This window comes from Boleophthalmus pectinirostris, unplaced genomic scaffold, assembly GCF_026225935.1.
Source record: "Boleophthalmus pectinirostris isolate CB_2022bp ecotype Guang Dong unplaced genomic scaffold, ASM2622593v1 HiC_scaffold_13, whole genome shotgun sequence".
NCBI lineage: Eukaryota > Metazoa > Chordata > Actinopteri > Gobiiformes > Gobiidae > Boleophthalmus > Boleophthalmus pectinirostris.
In genome coordinates, this window is record NW_026571036.1 from 18,243,077 (window position 1) to 18,260,307 (window position 17,231).

The window sequence follows — 17,231 nt, forward strand, 5'->3', positions numbered from 1 at the left end:
TTGACAATAAAACACAGTGTAAGTAAGTAAAATGCACACTTATTACTTTTTATAAAACTATTAAACATATTATATAGACAACACAGAAATAAGCAAGTAAACTGAAACAATGAAATTGTTTTTGTCTTCATTTATACACAAATATTTCTTTTCAGAATGGATTAGGATGTCTGTCTGCTCAACAGCCTGACCTTTTGACAGGCTTTTCCTTTGAACCAAATGAGGCTAACCTACGCAACAACATGGGCCCATTCTTTTGAACTGAGACTTGTGTATTGGGATCAGTCCTGTTGCCACTAATGGGTCAGGATGCATAATATACACTGTAGAGTAATCTATACAGACAGGTGAATTTATCAAACAACTTTATTTTAGCTCTGTACAACCCTATACATTCTATGTAACCCACAATACTGTACATTTGTGTGTTTTATTATCTCTAATTATTATCTCCAACTATTTGGCAATATGTCAAAATACATTTGTGTGGTTTATTTTGTCATCATTTTTAAAATTTGTAAAATAAAGCTATGGATCATTTTTTTATTATTATTCTGTGTCATAAGATTATTTAAAAGTTAATTTAGTAGCCTATATGTGGCCTATAAATAACAATAAAGATAAAGGTTAATAATCTTTTGAGAATACATTTAGTTGCACAACACAATTCCACTGACTTTAAATTGTGTCAGTTCTCTATAGCATATAGAGAATACTAATTAGCAGCATATAATTTCATCAAATAAATGTGGTGCACTGACACAGACACAGACAGGCAAGGCTAGAGACATCACACACTAAAAATGCAGTGAGTTGCAGCTATTTTACTTGATTTGTCTATTTCAAATTGAATATGGTGAGATTGCTTCAAGCATTCCAAATGACTAATATAGACTTTCAGAAGCTCCTGTAAAACATTTTGAGCTGAATAATTGCCTACTATTGAAAAATGTAAGAAAACAGCCCAAGTTCTGGTGATTTAAGGAAGCGGCAGTGGGTTATGTGTCTTCCACTTTGAAGGCTTCACTTCGACCCATTATTGCCTCGTCTATCCCAAAGCAGCTAATTGTTTTCTCTGTTCTTGTGTATTGCGCACGCAGATTCCATTAAAACCTTTAAGAGGGTCGTGCAGCCCCTACACCGTCCAGGTGTAATCGCTTCACACCTTGCGGCCTGCAGACGTCTGAAGTTGTGGGCCGATGCAGTGCCAGTCGAGGCTGATGGCTCAACCATTCACACATCCCCGGCCCCATCATCTTTGATCTCCGGGTATAAAAGTAGCACCAGTTCTCATGCTCTTTATTCAGTCACTGGGAATTAGAGCAACGGCATCATGTCTGCAGTCCACGGTAATCTACGAGTTGGAGATCTGAACACCTTTCAGATGTATCACGAAGGGCCACTGACGTTGAACGCTTTGGTAACCTCAGGTTAGTAGCCTAATTAATTTAGTAGACTATTTAATATTGGGCACGAGTATCCACCATGCGTAATTTACGCGTCGTGAAATCTAACGGTTCACTGTATTTCACAGATTATGGAGCACCTGATGCTGCAAACTTTTTCAACAATACAGAATCGGTACCAAGGACAGATAAGTGCGTGGCAATCCTGACGCATAGGAGGAAAAGAACAAACTTTACACCGCAACAAATTGAAGTGTTGGAGAAAGTGTACTCGGACACCAAATATCCTGACATCTACCTCCGAGAGCGACTTGAGGCTTTGACGGGCCTGCCAGAGTCCAGAATCCAGGTAAGTTATAGCAACACAAAAGCTGCCTACTGTAATAGCATACTATGCACGCAGGCTTGGAGCAAGGTCTCATTGAATTATGCTGAATTTTGTAGGTTTGGTTCCAAAACAGAAGAGCAAAGTCTCGTCGTCAAGTTGGATCTTCGGTGTCCACTAACAAAGCCACTCCCACAGCAAGCCATTTCAGCCAAATTCCTGAAGGTTATTATCATTCAATCTGTTCATATGGCATCTTATTGTTCATAACTGAATTTACAGCATCTAAGTAGGGGACATTTTAATTGAAATATATTATTTGTCTTACAGTTAGTAGTCACAATGCTGAGCAACACAGGACAGGCTTTGGCCTTGATGAAAATTTCAGACCTAAAATGTTCCAGAAGTCAGAGGACACCCACATGGCAACTCTACCCACCAAAACTAACACCTATGAGAACCCACCCACATCTTGTCTATATGACAAAGATGCCAACAGGCTGAAGCAAGAGCAGATGCCAAGACCTGAGCTCAGTGTCAATGTGCCATGTTACAGCGTCCACCTTTACCTCAAAGGAAACCAGACTCCACCTAAAACCAGCATGACAAACACCACCCAGGCCAGGCAACTAGTGGACTATGACAACTTTCCACCGAATAAGACCATTGGGCCAGAGATGAAGGTTGTAATCCCATCCATTCCAATGCAGAACAACTTCAGCAGGTCGCCACCAAAGGACACTGGATGTTCCCTGCAGTATTCTCAAATCAGACCCAGTGGAATCAATCATTTTTCCCCTGTCCATCCTACTGAGGGCAAGGACTTTTCTGACTCGGATTCAGATTGGGAAAATGAGGCCATCATTGGCTTTAGTGGCTTTATGTGATGTACAGTTCAATTGTAAATATCTCCACAGCATGGCTGTATAAAGAAACATGTATTATACTGCCAAGCTTGTATGCAGATATCGAGCCTATATTTATTGTCAATAATTTTTTCCACAAATTCTCAATTGTAAATTGTAAATAAAGATTCATAAGTAAAAACATAACTTTGGAATAACTGTTTAATATAAAAGAAAAGAAAACATATATACATGTACAGAAAAGCACCCACCTCTGGGAGAACCATTGAATTTGCAACAATAGCCATGCCAATGTGGTAATGCTAACAGGTATTAAGTTCCAAAGCCTTTTATAAAAAATATCAAATCTCTTTTCAGTGCACACAAAATTACAAAACACATCTAAGTACAGAACAGATATGTCGACAAAAGCTCTAATAATCAAATATTTTACAATTATCTACAATTGTACAAAATATACTTTAGCCTCCACTCCTAAATTTAGCAGAGTAACAAGAAGGAACTGTATGTAGTGATAGCAAAATACTGCCCCACAAAGTCACACACACACCTGCTCAAATAAATAAATATGGACTATAAAAATATAAGACTTAATGCTTGGCACATATAACCACTGCAGTCAGTCATGTGCGAAACATTGCATTGAAATAGGTGGGCACTTTGACCGTTTCTGTCGGCACAAAACAGAAAACGTCATTTTGATAACCCACATTTGATTTTTAAGTTGTCCCCTAGGCTTTTGTTTGTGGTCTTCAGACAGTTCAGATGAAAAGCACCCATTCCAAAGATGTTACCACATAAAACCACACCTCTATGAGGTGACAACGATGCTGCCTTCACACTGCATTAGTGTTGTTTGCAGCAAATGCATGTAGATTGCCCAGTTGACTAAGGCCACTCTGGATGTGAGCCACGTGGATCTCAACGTTATTCTGGAAGCAACTAGAAAATATGGGAACATCTGAAGTTTTCACATTAAACCAAACACTTAAAAAAAAAAATATATAATAATATATATATATATATATATATAATTATATTTAATTAATCAGAACATCCTCACATACCTTAGGTTAGAGGGATCAATAGACGCCTTGATGTCATTGAGTGAGTCGGTTAGAGATTTGAACTCAAATGCGTTTAGGTCCCCACCATCTGCCAGACACTAAAACATACACATGTATTATTTTTCATTTAAATATCAATATTTAAATCAAACAGATGCTTCAAATGGAATGAACAATACCTTGATCTGAAGGAGGAGCGCTGTGAGTCGTGAGATGAGTTGTGTGAGGCTAGGGTTGGATACACTCTGCTGTCCATCCTGTAGTGAGTTACCAAGCAGCACCATCTGCTGGGCCTCCTCTTCACAGCGTCGCCGCAACTCTGTGGGATGATCGGCAGGGACCAAGCCCTGGTCTGGAGCGAGCTGAGGAGAAAACAGTTTGAGAAACCTGGACAGTATGATGTGATTTTTCATAGCTGGAACCTGTTTCACCTCACAACAGAACTGCTGTACTTCTTGCAACACTTTGTTCAAGTCTTTATTCAGTTGTTCAAGCTCGAGCACTGTTGTAGCATAACGCTTCTGGAATTCCAGGTCAATGGGCATCGAATAGGACTTCTACAAAGACAAATAATGAACTAATTTCACTGGTTCACTTGTACAGGACAACTATGACATCATAAGGCAGTGAAAACTGTACCAGTTTCTCAGCTTCTGTGTTCATTTCTTTTAAGTGCTTAATGTGCTCCTTTTTAATCATGAGGATCTTGGAAAGTCTTGTCTGTCAAAAATATATGAAATTGTTTTACAAACTGACACCCCCCCCAAAATACTAGATCAAAATATTTACCACTTGGACCAAAAACTTGACAGGAAACCCTCCCAATGTCTCCCCTTCAGCACCTGAGAGTTTGCTTTTCCACGGGGACTGATTGATAAGGGGATCATTGTCCTTTCAAAAAACAAAACAAAAAAAAAGTATTACTAGATAACAAATACAGTATACTGTAGATGGTAAGCAAAAACTTGTTTTTATTTACCATAAGGACAGGAGTGGTAGCAGATGGATACGGGCCTCTAGGGGGGAGTCATTATATTGTGAAAGTAGCGATTTGACCTATGCTTTTGTGCAAATGCTGAAATTGGCATGGTCTCAGTGGGTTCATTGCTCTGAAAAGCATAATTATTCAGCACTTATATGATACAATAAAATCTGAGATTTTGAAACTAATATAGGGTTTTACATTAAAAGGTTTATGAAGACAGGACTGTTTACCAGAACTTCGTAGTCAGGCACAGTGTGAGTTCCCAGGCCACTGCGGTCAAAGGTAACGCGATACGTAGCAGCACTTGTGTCTACTGCATCAATCTGCCCCGTGAACAACCCATCATGGAGCCCTCTTAAGCGAGCTGTTTAACATGAACATTTAAGAAGCATTAAATACAAAATCTAATTGTTTTTAACAAACATTGTTATGGAGGGAAAAAAGCATGTAAAGACAATACCTGTGACTTTGGTTCCAATAATAAGTGGCATGGGGATTTCATCTGGAAGATCTTTGCAGTTTGATATATCAGTCAGTTTGCTCTGCTGTAGCAATCGTATCTTTTGCCTCTTCTGCCTCAAAGCAGTCCTCTCTTCAGCAAAAAATGCAGAGGAACACCTAAATTAAAGAACAACTATTAATTCAGTCACATCCTACATAATTATAAGTTCACAACTCAAGGTAAATGTACCGGCGAGGTTTTCCCATCAGTCTTCTGATTGTTCCCCATTCTACCCTGCTTAGCTTTCTTGTTTTTAGATTAGGGAAGGACTCTTTGAGACAAAGACAAAATTCATTGTCACCTTCAAAGAGAGGTCTGAAAAACAAAAACAAGAAACAAAAGTTTTGTTTTTACTATTTTAAACATCTGCATCCTATATTGATGAGAAACTATTGTAACACAAGTCATACCTGTCAATATTGGAATAAAACCATTCATAGATGCACCATTTGTGAGCTTTGGGCAGTTTAAGGAGATTTCTTAATCTTAGCCCAATTTTCTGTGATGTTTTCTTGTCTGGTGTCATCACATTTGAAAACTTCTGTAAATCCAACGTCAAAAGTATTCATGTGACATGAATTGCAAATAAAGGAACCGCCTTGATACATAGGATGTAAAATGTATTTCTAACTGCAATAGTCTTTACCTGAGGCGTGGTGGAAACTCTCTGGCTTCTACGAGGAGATCGAGAAGGAAGACGATGCTGTTCCTCTTCATCTCGAAACAAACGGCTTCTTTTTGAGCTTCGGGTTGGCTGCAAGTATAGTTAGGAGAAATAAAATCTAAATGAATAGCATTTTTATATATAAATACATTGAATTGAATTATTTGCATCATGCCCTCAACCCTCTTTCCCCTGTTGCTACTTCTGTCAAATTACAAACTGGAGTACCTCACCTGTCTGTAATATGTGGTAATTTTTGACAGTTAATGTGTAATGAGGCAATACAAAGTCTGAAGCAAGTTCATTTAGAGAACATTCAAATCAAATGCTGCCTACCGTGTCCATTGTGAGAGTTGACTGACGTCCCCTGGTGTTGTGAGCTCTCTGCAAGCTGTTCTTTTCATTCAAAGAGTTGGACAAACTACCCTCTGCAAGACAACAACAAAAGTGTTTTATTGTGGTTAGCAAATAGTTTAAAAAGGTGCAACTATAACAGTAAACTGTGCATAACGCTACATGTAAAGCTAAACAAGTGTAACAGCTACTGTGCAACTACAGTAACACACACTGAACCATACTTATAACTGACTAACACAACCTTTAGACTGACAAGAGCCTCACACTGAGGAGTTAGGAATACACACGGCCTGGTTTATGTGGTCATTAAAAAGAAAACACAAATGGACGCTCAGACAAATTAAGACTGGTAATACTTTAAAATCATTTAATCATTTTCATCAGTGAAGTGTCAGGGTGGTGACATTCTTTAACACATGGGCTGAAAACAAACAATGAATAGACCAGGGACGAGTACACCTGAATGAGGAGGGATGCATTCACTAAATGTACACAGTGCGTTAACTGTTAGCTTAATTAACTGCATTCATTTAGCAGTAGCCGACGCACATAACTGTCATAAATATAGCATAACAAGAGATTACTACACAATAAAGGCGCAATGTAATAATAATTGTAGTTTAAGTTTAGCAAGTATATAGGTTAAGCAAACATAAAATCGACAGGTTAGCACATAGCTAAGCTATGCTACAGCATTTGTTTACCATAAAGCCTGAAGTATAACCATTAGCTTTCGTTAGCCTTCTGCTAACAAGCGTTAGCCTACTTGGACAAACCGGTGCGTCTTTGCAAGTGAAAAATAGGTTGTAATCACCACCTGAAAGCAGTGGTACCTCCAGGGCGGCAGAGTAAATTAATTTATAATAGTGTGTAGTTTGGTAGCCTCATGGGTGTAGCAGGTTTGCGTTGTGAAACTCTTTGAATTAGTATTTTTACTCACTCTCGTCTAACAGCTGGTCCATCTCCGCCATCTTGAATCAGCCGCGCCGCTTTTTCAAAGACTTTGTCAAAATGCATTCTGGGTCGGGACGCGTTCTGGAGGGCGATTTGAGAGAAACACTAAAACACAACTCTCCAAACTCAATTATGTTATTGATGTCCTTACTTAGTTCACATTGTCCAGGCATACTAGATAATTGAACCAAACGGTTGTTTAGTTTGTCACGGCGAGATGCCCAGCCTCACCGACCTTTGAACATGTTACCATAGGCCTACTTGGAAGCGACAGCTACTCTGCAATGTTTTACATTAATTCAGTTTCCAAGTTACATCTTTACACCTTCTAGAAAAAATTGTCAACAAGTTCGAGCCACGTGACAACTTCGGAACCTTACCTGTCGTGCCCAGACTTAAACTAGGTCTACTTTAATGTATAAGAACTGTATAGGCAAAAATTCACCAAAGAGAACACAAACAATGTTTACTTTCATAACAATTTCTTTATTTTGGATGGATGAGGTTTAGATCAGGCTAACTGTTAAAATGAACATTGCTAACAGCTATATGTGAACTTATTTAAGAGACTAAATACATTTTCTGAGACCACTGTAACACAGTGCAGTGCTACATTTATTCTAACATGTTGGAGATCCAAAAGTGGTTTGCGGTCTGAACACTGACAAAGAAAATCTGAATATGGTCTTCTCACCACAGAGATGTTTGGTAGTTAAACTTAATCTTGAGCAGATACTTCAGATTTACTTGTGCTACATCATAAACAATGTATCTGGAGGGGAAATGGTTCAGGAAAATACATTTATATTCAAACATATTTGCACGTACTTGTGCATTCATACTCATACAATACTCTATGTATTGTAATATAAACTACGCAAACATAATGGCCAATGTGATAACAATCCAAATCTAAATAACATTTATTTATTGTGAAAGGATACTCATTGTAGAGCAGACTTGTATCCTCGATGTTTGTATTGGCACCTTTTCCCAAAGGTACTTGTACTCCCTCTAATGAGACTGTAGCATTTGGATCTGGAGCAGTTCTACCCATACCTGGTGGAAAAACAGAAAAACAAACAGAGCTGTAAGTTATTCTAAATAACATTAAAATGCTTTATAAAAATATTTATTTAACACTTCATTTACCTTTAACACTGTGTTTTCCCTTTGGCAGTTTTGTAATGTGAGCAGCCTTTTTCAGTTCATGCCTGCAATAATGAATTACATCCATTATATACTATGATCATTGACAAAAAGTTATTTTTATGTTTTAAATAGTTTTAAGTACTGACATGTTTCCAAGGGCAACTTCAGCCAAGAGCAAAAGACCTACAGGGTCAGACTGTGATGTGTGACAGTAGTTGGCACTTTTAGAGACCATGTCGGCAAAGTACACACCCTTGCCGAACATGTAACCAGTCTGAAAATCAGACAGAAAGAATGATAACAGATAAAACTATAGAAAATGAATATAAAACATCAGAGAAACAAATCACTTACCACGGGGGCTTCTGGTGGAGCAATACGCAGACCCTGAGACAAGATGCCTGCATAATTAGTGGTACGTGAACCGTGCCATAGGAGCTGTCGATTATGTAGCTCCTCAAATGGCCGATAGCGCTGGTGTTCACCCTCTCGGTTGATTTTGAAGATCTAAAAAAGAACAGCATTTTCGTGATTAAACTCAAACTTTGGTGCATCCATTGTTATTTATACAACTTTGGCTTTTTCACACTTACTTCTTCCACCTCCAGTGTGTAAGTATTGTGAGTAGCAGCATGTGTGTTCTTGACATATTGCATAATTATATCTGCCTCTTGTGTAGCTTTGTCAACAACCTAAACAACAGATAATACATTGACCTTTCATTTGTTCTTCTGATTAAATCTAGTTAATAGCAAAGCATACCTCAATCTTTGTTTTAAGTTTTTCATAGTTAATATCAATGGGATCACTGTCATTATCCTGTGCGCCTCCTCTCAGCAAACTGTATGCAACTTCAATATCCAACAGATTATCCAACATCTGTACTTTAGCCTGAAGGTAACAATGATCATAATGATCAGAAACATTTTTGCATGCATTTTCCCAATGAAGAAAATAATACAAATAACATCTACCTGAATGTAATCAAGGTTGTTGAGAAGGGGAGGCTTTTTCATTCCAAAGTCATGAGGTATTAGTGTGTAGAAGCGATTGGACAAGTCCAATATCTGAGACTCAGGAACAGCATCTGTTACAGCCTGGGGGGGGGAAAAAAAATCTAAATATTGTCATTATTATGAAAAATCTGAATAACATTGACAGACCTGTTGTACTTCTGTAAGGAGGGCATAAGCACTCTGAATCTGCCTCTTACTCAGCTTTCCAAGGGGCATCTTTTGGAGATCGATCTGTGAAGAATAAAAAAAGAAACTTTGTTAGCTTAATGTTTCTCACAAATAATATACCACATGTATTTTTTTTTGTCACCTCAAATTCCACCATGGCCTTCTTCATGCTCTCAACATCAAAAATCATCTTGATCAAGTCCTGAACAGGTTTGGCTAGTTTCGATTTAGCGCCAGCAGTAGCAGTCAGCCTCTTGACAGCTTCCTCATCCTAAAAAGTAAAACAAATATTTTTTAAAACTCTGAAAAAATATTGTCAGTTTTACAAAAGTTGTATTGTTATTTTATATACCTGTCCATAATCAATCTCCAGTGGGTAGAACTTGTTGGGATACTTTGTAAAATTTGAGCAACTCCAGTCATTGCCAGTCTTTTCCTTGTACACAACCAGGAAATTGTCCAATGCAGAGTTCTTGTCATGGAACTTGTCAAGCTTGTTCCCTCCAATAGTGGTTCCAACTCTGCCCCATGACCTGAAGACCCAGTACCTGAAAGTAGAAATCGTCAAACGTATATAAATGTCCGGCAAACATACAATTTCTTTGCATTTAAAAAAAGAATGACCATGCACTGCTAACCGTTTTTGTACATCATCCTCAAGCAGCTGAAGTTTGTAATAGGAGTTCATCCCTTTGACAATGTCCACAAGTCCTAACGTTGCACTGTACATTTTCCCACCCTGTTCCAGGACATGGGCACTGTTCTCTAAACCTGAGTCTGGATCTACAGCTGCTCCTCCTTTCACAGTAAGTTTCATCTTTTTCGATTTGTGTCCACCTGAAATAAAGTAATAGATTAATGCTTGATTAAGATATCAGCAATCAATTTTAACTGTCTGTACTTGTTATACCTTCCTCCTCCTTTATTCGTCCAGTGCTCTTGGTAGCCACAGCCCCTGACTTGGAAACTGCTCCAGCCTTGTTTTCCACCTTGACCTCTGCGCCCCAGGTTGAAATGGCGTGGAGGGAGACTAACTCTTGGAGGGCTTTCCCAGATGACTTGATGTCTGTCAGAAAGTCTTCAGCCACTACACGCACACCAACATCTCTCACCTCCTCCATCTTTTTGCTCATCTTTTCCACTTCCTCTACACAACATTAGATTTATACAAAATCGTTAATTATGTTAACTAGGGGTGTCAAATTATCGCGTTAATTGCGATTAATTAATTACAGTCATATTTAGCGCGTTATGTTTTTTAATCGCGTTAATCTCATTTTTAATCTCTAACTTTACTGTTTCTGTATGCGAGTTGCTTTATTATAAAATCTGTTTAATATGTTGTTGGGACAACAACACACACACACAAAAACACATTTATAATTTTTTTTATTTCGGTAATTCCACTCATTGCCGGAAACCCACACAAAACGCGCGCAGTAAGAGCGATGTAAACGTCATGTTAACGTTGACGGCGTCAGTCGCTCAATGGACGAGGTTGAAGAGCCAGTAGAACAGAGTCAGCAGTGCACAGGTAAAAACACATTCGTGTCTTGGAAATTATTCTCCCGACGTAAAATATAAAAGAAAATAACAAATATAATATCGCCTACAACTTAAATGTCACTGGTGAAAACAACCTGCATAGGCTCATGATGTCTGCACTACTGTCCTATACACAAACACACACAAACACATACAAACACATACAAACACACACAAACAAACACACACAAACACACACAAATAAACACAAACACACACCTTCATCATCATCATTAACCTGAGAACGCGCGGACCACGTTTCCTTCCGTAGACACTGCGCGGACACCGACGTGCTCCCGTGAGCCGCGTGTGGATCGTGTTTTCTTCGCGTACGCTGCGTAAACCGCGCTTCCTCCTGTGCGCCTCTAATCCAGAACTAACATCAAGACTAAAACCAGGACTAATCCAGGTCTAAACCAGGACTAAACCAGAACTAAAACCAGAACTAAAACCAGGACTAAACCAGAACTAAAACCAGGACTAAACCAGGACTAAACCAGGACTAAACCAGGACTAAAACCAGAACTAAAACCAGAACTAAAACCAGGTCTAAACCAGGACTAAACCAAAACTAAAACCAGAACTAAAACCAGGTCTAAACCAGGACTAAACCAGAACTAACACCAGGACTAAAACCAGGATTAATCCATTCCAGGACTAAACTAGGACTAAAGTAGGACTAAAGCAGGTCTAAACCAGGACTAAAACAAGGACTAAAACCAGTGATCTCATATATAAAGCATTTCTATTTTTAATATGGTTAAGGAAAGACTGGACTTTTTATTGTCTTTAAGTAGACAAAGGTTATTATGTTCAGATTTCCTCGTCTTTGCTACTGTACAACAAACGGTTTCTTATTCATGGAGACTTGGGCTCAACAGCCAATTTGGAGAGATTTGTTAAACAATAAATGACTTTATAAAGTCACTTTTTTAAATCTATATCAGTCTTTTGATTTGCCACAATAATGTAATAATGAATTTAAATGAAAATACCTCAAATTGAAGGTTTTTCTCAGCAATTTTTAGGTGAGATTAAAATGAGATTAATTAGATTAATTAATTACAGATCATAATTAATTAATCTCTCAATTTTTTTAATCGCATGACAGCACTAATGTTAACACTGGACTGTTACCTCTATTTAAAAAATGTGGCAAACTGAATTCTTACTCTTGGTGCTGAGGCAGAGGGAAGCCTTATTAGCAGTCCCAGTTATTTTTCCACCAAGCTCCTCTACAGTGATTTTTAGGTCATCCTTGTTTTTGGTCAGCTTGCCAATAGTCAAGAATTTCATACCAGTGAGGGGTTTATCTATGGAACAAAAAAACACACTTATTACCATGTACTTATTATAATATAGAACTCTATGAATATAGAATAATAAGTTATAACTTATTCTAACCTGGCGGTGCCTCTAACATTGCTTCCATTGGTGCACTGGACGCACTTGCCTTTGGTTCAGCTTTAACAGTGGCTGGGGGAGGCGTAGGAGCTTCTTTGGGGAATACTCTGTCTTGTTTCTTAAATTTGAATTTCTTAAGAAAAGGAACCTCATGAAATTCCTAAAAAAAAAAAAAGAAAAGTTGAAAAGATAGTCTGAAAAAATAATATTAGAAAACACTGATTTGATAATTTAAAGCAGGCCTACCGTGGGAATGACCCAATCCCTGCGGATGGGTGTTTTTGTTTTGAACACACATTTGGTCCATGCTGAGATGTCCCCGGTGCAGTGATATGCATCCCCCTTGAACACCAGTTGGCCTGAGCACTCCTTACAAGGCTCGAGGGCACCAAAGGCCATCCCATCAGCCAAACGATCAATCACCTGCAAGTGGAGAAATATTGTAAAAATGTTAAATGCTGCCTTTGAAACCTCCTGCATTTATCAGACTTACATTAGATTCTCCTGATGGAACATCTTGTCTATTTGCAATCAGCAGCTCCTTCATGTCATTTGTTGAGCAGTTCTTCCTTAGCTTGTCCTTGATGCCCCAGATCAACTGACTTTGATTCTGTTGGGTTGTATAACATGAAATAACATGAGAGCTGGATCCCGCCTACCAAATGTATTCACTGAATAAAAAAAGGGAACCTTCAGTTGTTCTTCTAGTTTATTCTTCTCTTCTTCTTCTTCTTGCTTCTGTTTTTTTGAAACTCCATCCAACTCATCCCCCTTTCTTTTCCTACAGTGCACAATTGTTAACCAAACTTTTAATGACCACTTATGGGAAACATCTCACTGTCAAAGGTAAAAACACATAATAAAGTTGTTTATAACTAGATTAACTATCATTGGGAACTATTTACTAATGGACATCCAGCTAGGCAAGCCCATACTCGTTTTGAAAATCTCAGGTGTGTCAATACACTTTATTAGTCTCTTCATTATGAATAGGTCAGTGTAAAATACAAGGACACTGATAGTCCACTGGGCATAAGTTCACCCTCATTATAGCTAATTATTCTACAAAAGCACCTCCATCAGCAAATCTCTTGAGTGGACAGTCAAAACAAACAAATTTATCTATTGGTCACTGGAGAGAGGGTTTTCTTTAAAAAGGCCAATGTGCTTTAGATAGAGGCAGTGTGTATACGATACTAAGGGCTATGTGTGTTCCTGGTGTCAGTCTGGTTAAAATGCAGGTTGGTGAGTAATTTCATCAAAAAAGTCAAAATTTACAACTGGAATTACATATGCTACAACTGTTTAATATGTTTTTTCCTCTTTTTCAGCAATGAATCAAAGTTACACTTTGCTGACACTCCACAGGTTCAAGCCAAAAGAAAAAACATATTTACATTTTCTGAACTTTTCAAACCATTCGTCAGAGTTCAACAGTTACATTAATACTACTTCACCTCCTTTTAGTGAGAGTTTAACTTCTTCAAAAGTGGCGTACATGACAGTGGAGCTCATCATTGCTTTTTTATCAACAGTGGGCAATCTTCTGGTGTGTGCTGCAGTGGGCATCAACCAAAAGCTACGCACAGTCACCAATTATTTCTTAGTGTCCCTTGCTGTGGCGGACATTGGTGTTGGTTCAATTGCCATCCCATGTGCCATTCTCACAGATATTGGTCTGCCACATCACAACCTTCACCTGTGTCTGCTGATGTTAAGTGTGTTAATCATGTTTACCCAGAGCTCAATATTTAGCTTATTAGCAATAGCTGTGGAGCGCTACATGGCCATTTTAATGCCTTTTCATTACCAAGTGCTAATGACCCCTCGTCATGCCATCATGGTTATCCTGTCTACTTGGTTGCTGGCTTTCTTTATTGGTCTTATTCCACTCATGGGCTGGCATAAGCCTCCTCCAGAGTCAGGTTACTGTTTCTTTGTTTCTGTTGTAGACATGACCTATATGGTTTATTTCAACTTTTTTGCCTGCGTGCTTACACCATTGGTCATTATGTTCCTAATCTATGCCCAAATTTTTGCCACAGTCAAGAGTCAAATGCGACGGATAGCAATCGTGCACAGCCAAAGGGGAGAAGTTCCAATCACTATGGCATCAGGGTTTCGTAAGGAGATAAAGACCGCCATGCCCGTTTTTCTTGTCCTCTTCCTCTTTACTATTTGCTGGATCCCATTGCATATAATCAACTGTTTCTTACTGTTGTGCCCACACTGCCCTGTTCCTCTGGAGCTGCTCCTCACTGCCATCATTCTGTCACATGCCAACTCCGCAGTCAATCCTTTCCTCTATGCATATACAATGACCACGTTCAGAGACACTTTTAAAGCAATATTTTTATGCTGTCAATCCATGAGAGACAGAGTGGATGATAGATGTGCTGCATCCTAAAAACATGAAAATCAACACGAGGTCTAAAGAGAGACTAAGACTTAAATGCATGTCTAATCCAGGGCACGATTTGAATAGCAAAACACTACAGCTAATTAGAATACAATTTCAATATCTGTACATGTATTACAATTTGAGAAACACCATCTATTGAATTATTGTTATATTTAGATTACATTATCCTCACCCCTCTGACTTGACAGCAGGGAGCCTTTTCTTGAGTTCTGCCTGGTCCTCAGCCCGGAGTGCAGCGAATCCTTTGAGCTGTGCCGCGCTGTACTCAGTCTTGAAGGCCAGTTCTTCTCTGCGGCTCACAAAACAGGCTGTGTGGTACCAGCGGTCAATCAAGCCCAGCTGAGGCTTCTCTGGATCCACAGTTTTCTTCGACACACGGATTTGATCCTGGACACAAGTAGTGGACATCAGACAAACAGAACAATCCTTCAAATTATATTTTAACATTTGATTCTTGCAAACCTTTTCTATTTTCTGCTCACAGCCTTTACATGTGCTGCGATTAGACTTTGCATATTCCACTGCAAAGTCATTGAGTGTTTTCTCTCCTTTGGCACCACTTTTTTTGTCCCCTTTTCCTGCTTTCAGGGAAAGCTCAAATGGTCAGACATTTTTGTGTACATTTCAACTGTGAATTGCTATTCAACATTATGAGTGAAAATCAACAAAGTGAACTAACCGGAGATGGCCCCTCCACTCTCAATAGCCTTTTTTATCTTCTCCTGATCTTCCCAGCGGAGCCCAGAAAAGCCTCCGATATCCGCAGTGGAGTGCGCTGCTGCACGCTGCCAGAAGCACGAGAAGTGATGCCAGTGCGGCACCTTCCCGTCAAACATGGGTGACTACAACAGAGGGGAGAGTCAAGTGTAACGATTCATTTTGTGATTACAATATGATTTATTAACCAGTTATAACACTAGAATGTGGGACAGTTTGAGTCCTGTTTCATTAGTTGCTTTTTAAAATGAGATTTTATTATGCGCAAATATACGTAAATTTGACACTGTGCCGAGTTGAAGAAAAAGTAACCATAGTAAAAGATAGTGTTTGCTACACCAGTGTTTCTTTGTGACTACACAGAGCGGGCAGTGTCAGCCATTTAAATGCTAACGAGGGCCTACTGGCACAATGAAATGCTAACACCCTACTTTATAGCACATAGCACACATACCATAACTATAAACCGTGTTTGTGCACGGAATAAAGCTATTCCTAAAGCTAACTCTGCAGCCTCCCATTCAGCTGCATATTCCAGTCGAAGCTTCATTACCTGCACCATGATAGCCATCCGCAGAGAGTCTTTGGCTATGTTGTCTTTGCATTTCTTGCACGATGCACGGCCACTTTTAGCATATTCCGCAATGTAAAGCTTGTCCTCTTGGGAGTCAGCCATGGTTTCAAATTATTGATAAATCAAATGAACTGACAGTGAGGCGAACTTTCTCTGGCTAGAGAAAAGGGGCCACAACAATCAAAGCTCATTCACAGAGGCGAAGCCGCCGCGTGTCTCAGACACAGACTGTGATGTGAGTCTGAGCAGGAGAGCTGAGCTCTCACTCTGAGCGCTCAAGGGGCTAATCATTCATATGGCTCTAATCCATATGGTCTGATCCAGACCAATACAAACACTCAAGCACTAAAGAATGCTGCACATGCACACGGCCATCACACAAGTAATGTACAAACAACAGGAACTGTCTTTATGGGTTTCGTCTGCCTAAATTGTCTTTATCCACTCTGTTCTGATTTAAATCCTTTAATTTGTACCAAATTCCCAAATCACAGTTCGGCATTTGACTCTAATAATATTGGCACGGACACGAAAATGAATTGCATTATTTTATAGGGTTTTTCCACACACAGCCTTGATCCTTGTTTTGCCTTTTAGAACAGTGGAGAAAAGTTGTGTGTGTTTTTTTTGCCAAGGAAGAATGTGTATTCCAGTAACGATCTGTGAGTCGCTCCGCAAAATACCCGCGCGAGCTTCAGACACATCTAATCGAGTGCAGAAAAATAAATCCTGGGTTTGTGCTCATACGTATATGTTTGCACATTGCATAAAACATTGTAGATGTTCTTTCTGATCCTTTATTTTCTATTTTTATTTACTTATTTTTACTTTTATTTACTTCACTCTGTCAATGAAATGAGAATGTTATCTATTTTTGTTACTGCCCAACTTGTGTCTTGTATAAACCTCTTTCAAACATGTTGAATAATTGAATTTACAAGCATGTAATTAATCTAAAAATAAATAAATAAAGCAAACTAAAAATGTGTGTTTTAAACACATGAACACAAATTAATGAGGTAAAACTTGCTTTACATTTTCTACATTAGTACTGTGAAACAAAGCTGTAAATTGTAATTATAATGAAATAGGCATATTTTCCAACTG

The 17,231-nt window shown here is 38.8% G+C and overlaps 4 protein-coding genes across 6 annotated transcripts; 2 read left to right on the forward strand and 2 right to left on the reverse strand.

The window, feature by feature from the left end:
- The first annotated feature begins 793 nt into the window (after positions 1-793).
- Positions 794-2,783, forward strand: mixl1 (Mix paired-like homeobox). Of its 2 annotated transcripts, none has more exons than XM_055149712.1 (5): positions 794-808; positions 1,101-1,430; positions 1,535-1,755; positions 1,851-1,956; positions 2,062-2,783. In XM_055149712.1, exons 2-5 carry the CDS (start codon positions 1,334-1,336, stop codon positions 2,616-2,618), a joined length of 981 nt encoding a protein of 326 aa, XP_055005687.1. In that variant the 5' UTR covers positions 794-808; positions 1,101-1,333; the 3' UTR covers positions 2,619-2,783. The 2 variants fall into 2 exon arrangements, with proteins under 2 accessions (XP_055005687.1, XP_020775653.1); XM_020919994.2 differs by having other exon boundaries at positions 802-951.
- lin9 (lin-9 DREAM MuvB core complex component) lies at positions 2,781-6,428 on the reverse strand. The gene is given in 15 exon segments (XM_020939942.2): positions 2,781-3,539; positions 3,665-3,762; positions 3,844-4,026; positions 4,096-4,221; positions 4,304-4,384; positions 4,454-4,555; positions 4,644-4,688; positions 4,690-4,773; positions 4,880-5,013; positions 5,110-5,267; positions 5,341-5,466; positions 5,562-5,692; positions 5,798-5,905; positions 6,152-6,243; positions 6,413-6,428. Coding segments are annotated over 14 exon segments (1,491 nt in total). The 5' UTR covers positions 6,161-6,243; positions 6,413-6,428; the 3' UTR covers positions 2,781-3,433.
- A 1,163-nt stretch (positions 6,429-7,591) lies between these two features.
- Positions 7,592-16,377, reverse strand: parp1 (poly (ADP-ribose) polymerase 1). 2 transcript variants are annotated; one of them, XM_020939827.2, is made up of 22 exons: positions 16,104-16,377; positions 15,513-15,675; positions 15,296-15,411; positions 15,006-15,220; positions 13,102-13,192; positions 12,905-13,021; positions 12,658-12,834; positions 12,412-12,571; positions 12,180-12,320; positions 10,373-10,609; positions 10,101-10,299; positions 9,815-10,010; positions 9,605-9,733; positions 9,442-9,525; positions 9,253-9,375; positions 9,041-9,169; positions 8,872-8,970; positions 8,633-8,785; positions 8,425-8,552; positions 8,279-8,340; positions 8,071-8,185; positions 7,592-7,898 (listed from the first exon to the last, which is right to left on the reverse strand). In XM_020939827.2, exons 1-22 carry the CDS (start codon positions 16,224-16,226, stop codon positions 7,817-7,819), a joined length of 3,039 nt encoding a protein of 1,012 aa, XP_020795486.1. In that variant the 5' UTR covers positions 16,227-16,377; the 3' UTR covers positions 7,592-7,816. The 2 variants fall into 2 exon arrangements, with proteins under 2 accessions (XP_020795486.1, XP_020795424.1); XM_020939765.2 differs by having other exon boundaries at positions 15,296-15,414.
- LOC129407664 (adenosine receptor A2a-like) lies at positions 13,892-14,818 on the forward strand. Its single transcript, XM_055149390.1, has one exon. The coding sequence runs from the start codon at positions 13,910-13,912 to the stop codon at positions 14,816-14,818; it is 909 nt and encodes a 302-aa protein (XP_055005365.1). The 5' UTR covers positions 13,892-13,909.
- Positions 16,378-17,231: the final 854 nt, after the last annotated feature.

Excerpts from the sequence above, each read along its gene's own strand:
- mixl1 (XM_055149712.1), top strand. The coding sequence starts at position 1,334 with ATGTCTGCAGTCCACGGTAATCTACGAGTTGGAGATCTGAACACCTTT. Across the intron at positions 1,431-1,534 it reads GAACGCTTTGGTAACCTCAG|ATTATGGAGCACCTGATGCT; the intron begins GTTAGTAGCCTA and ends TGTATTTCACAG. Across the intron at positions 1,957-2,061 it reads TTTCAGCCAAATTCCTGAAG|TTAGTAGTCACAATGCTGAG; the intron begins GTTATTATCATT and ends TTTGTCTTACAG.
- parp1 (XM_020939765.2), bottom strand. The coding sequence starts at position 16,226 with ATGGCTGACTCCCAAGAGGACAAGCTTTACATTGCGGAATATGCTAAA. Across the intron at positions 10,610-12,179 it reads CCTCTGCCTCAGCACCAAGA|AGGAAGTGGAAAAGATGAGC; the intron begins GTAAGAATTCAG and ends AATGTTGTGTAG. Across the intron at positions 9,376-9,441 it reads TCCTTACAGAAGTACAACAG|GCTGTAACAGATGCTGTTCC; the intron begins GTCTGTCAATGT and ends TCCCCCCCCCAG.
- LOC129407664 (XM_055149390.1), top strand. The coding sequence starts at position 13,910 with ATGACAGTGGAGCTCATCATTGCTTTTTTATCAACAGTGGGCAATCTT.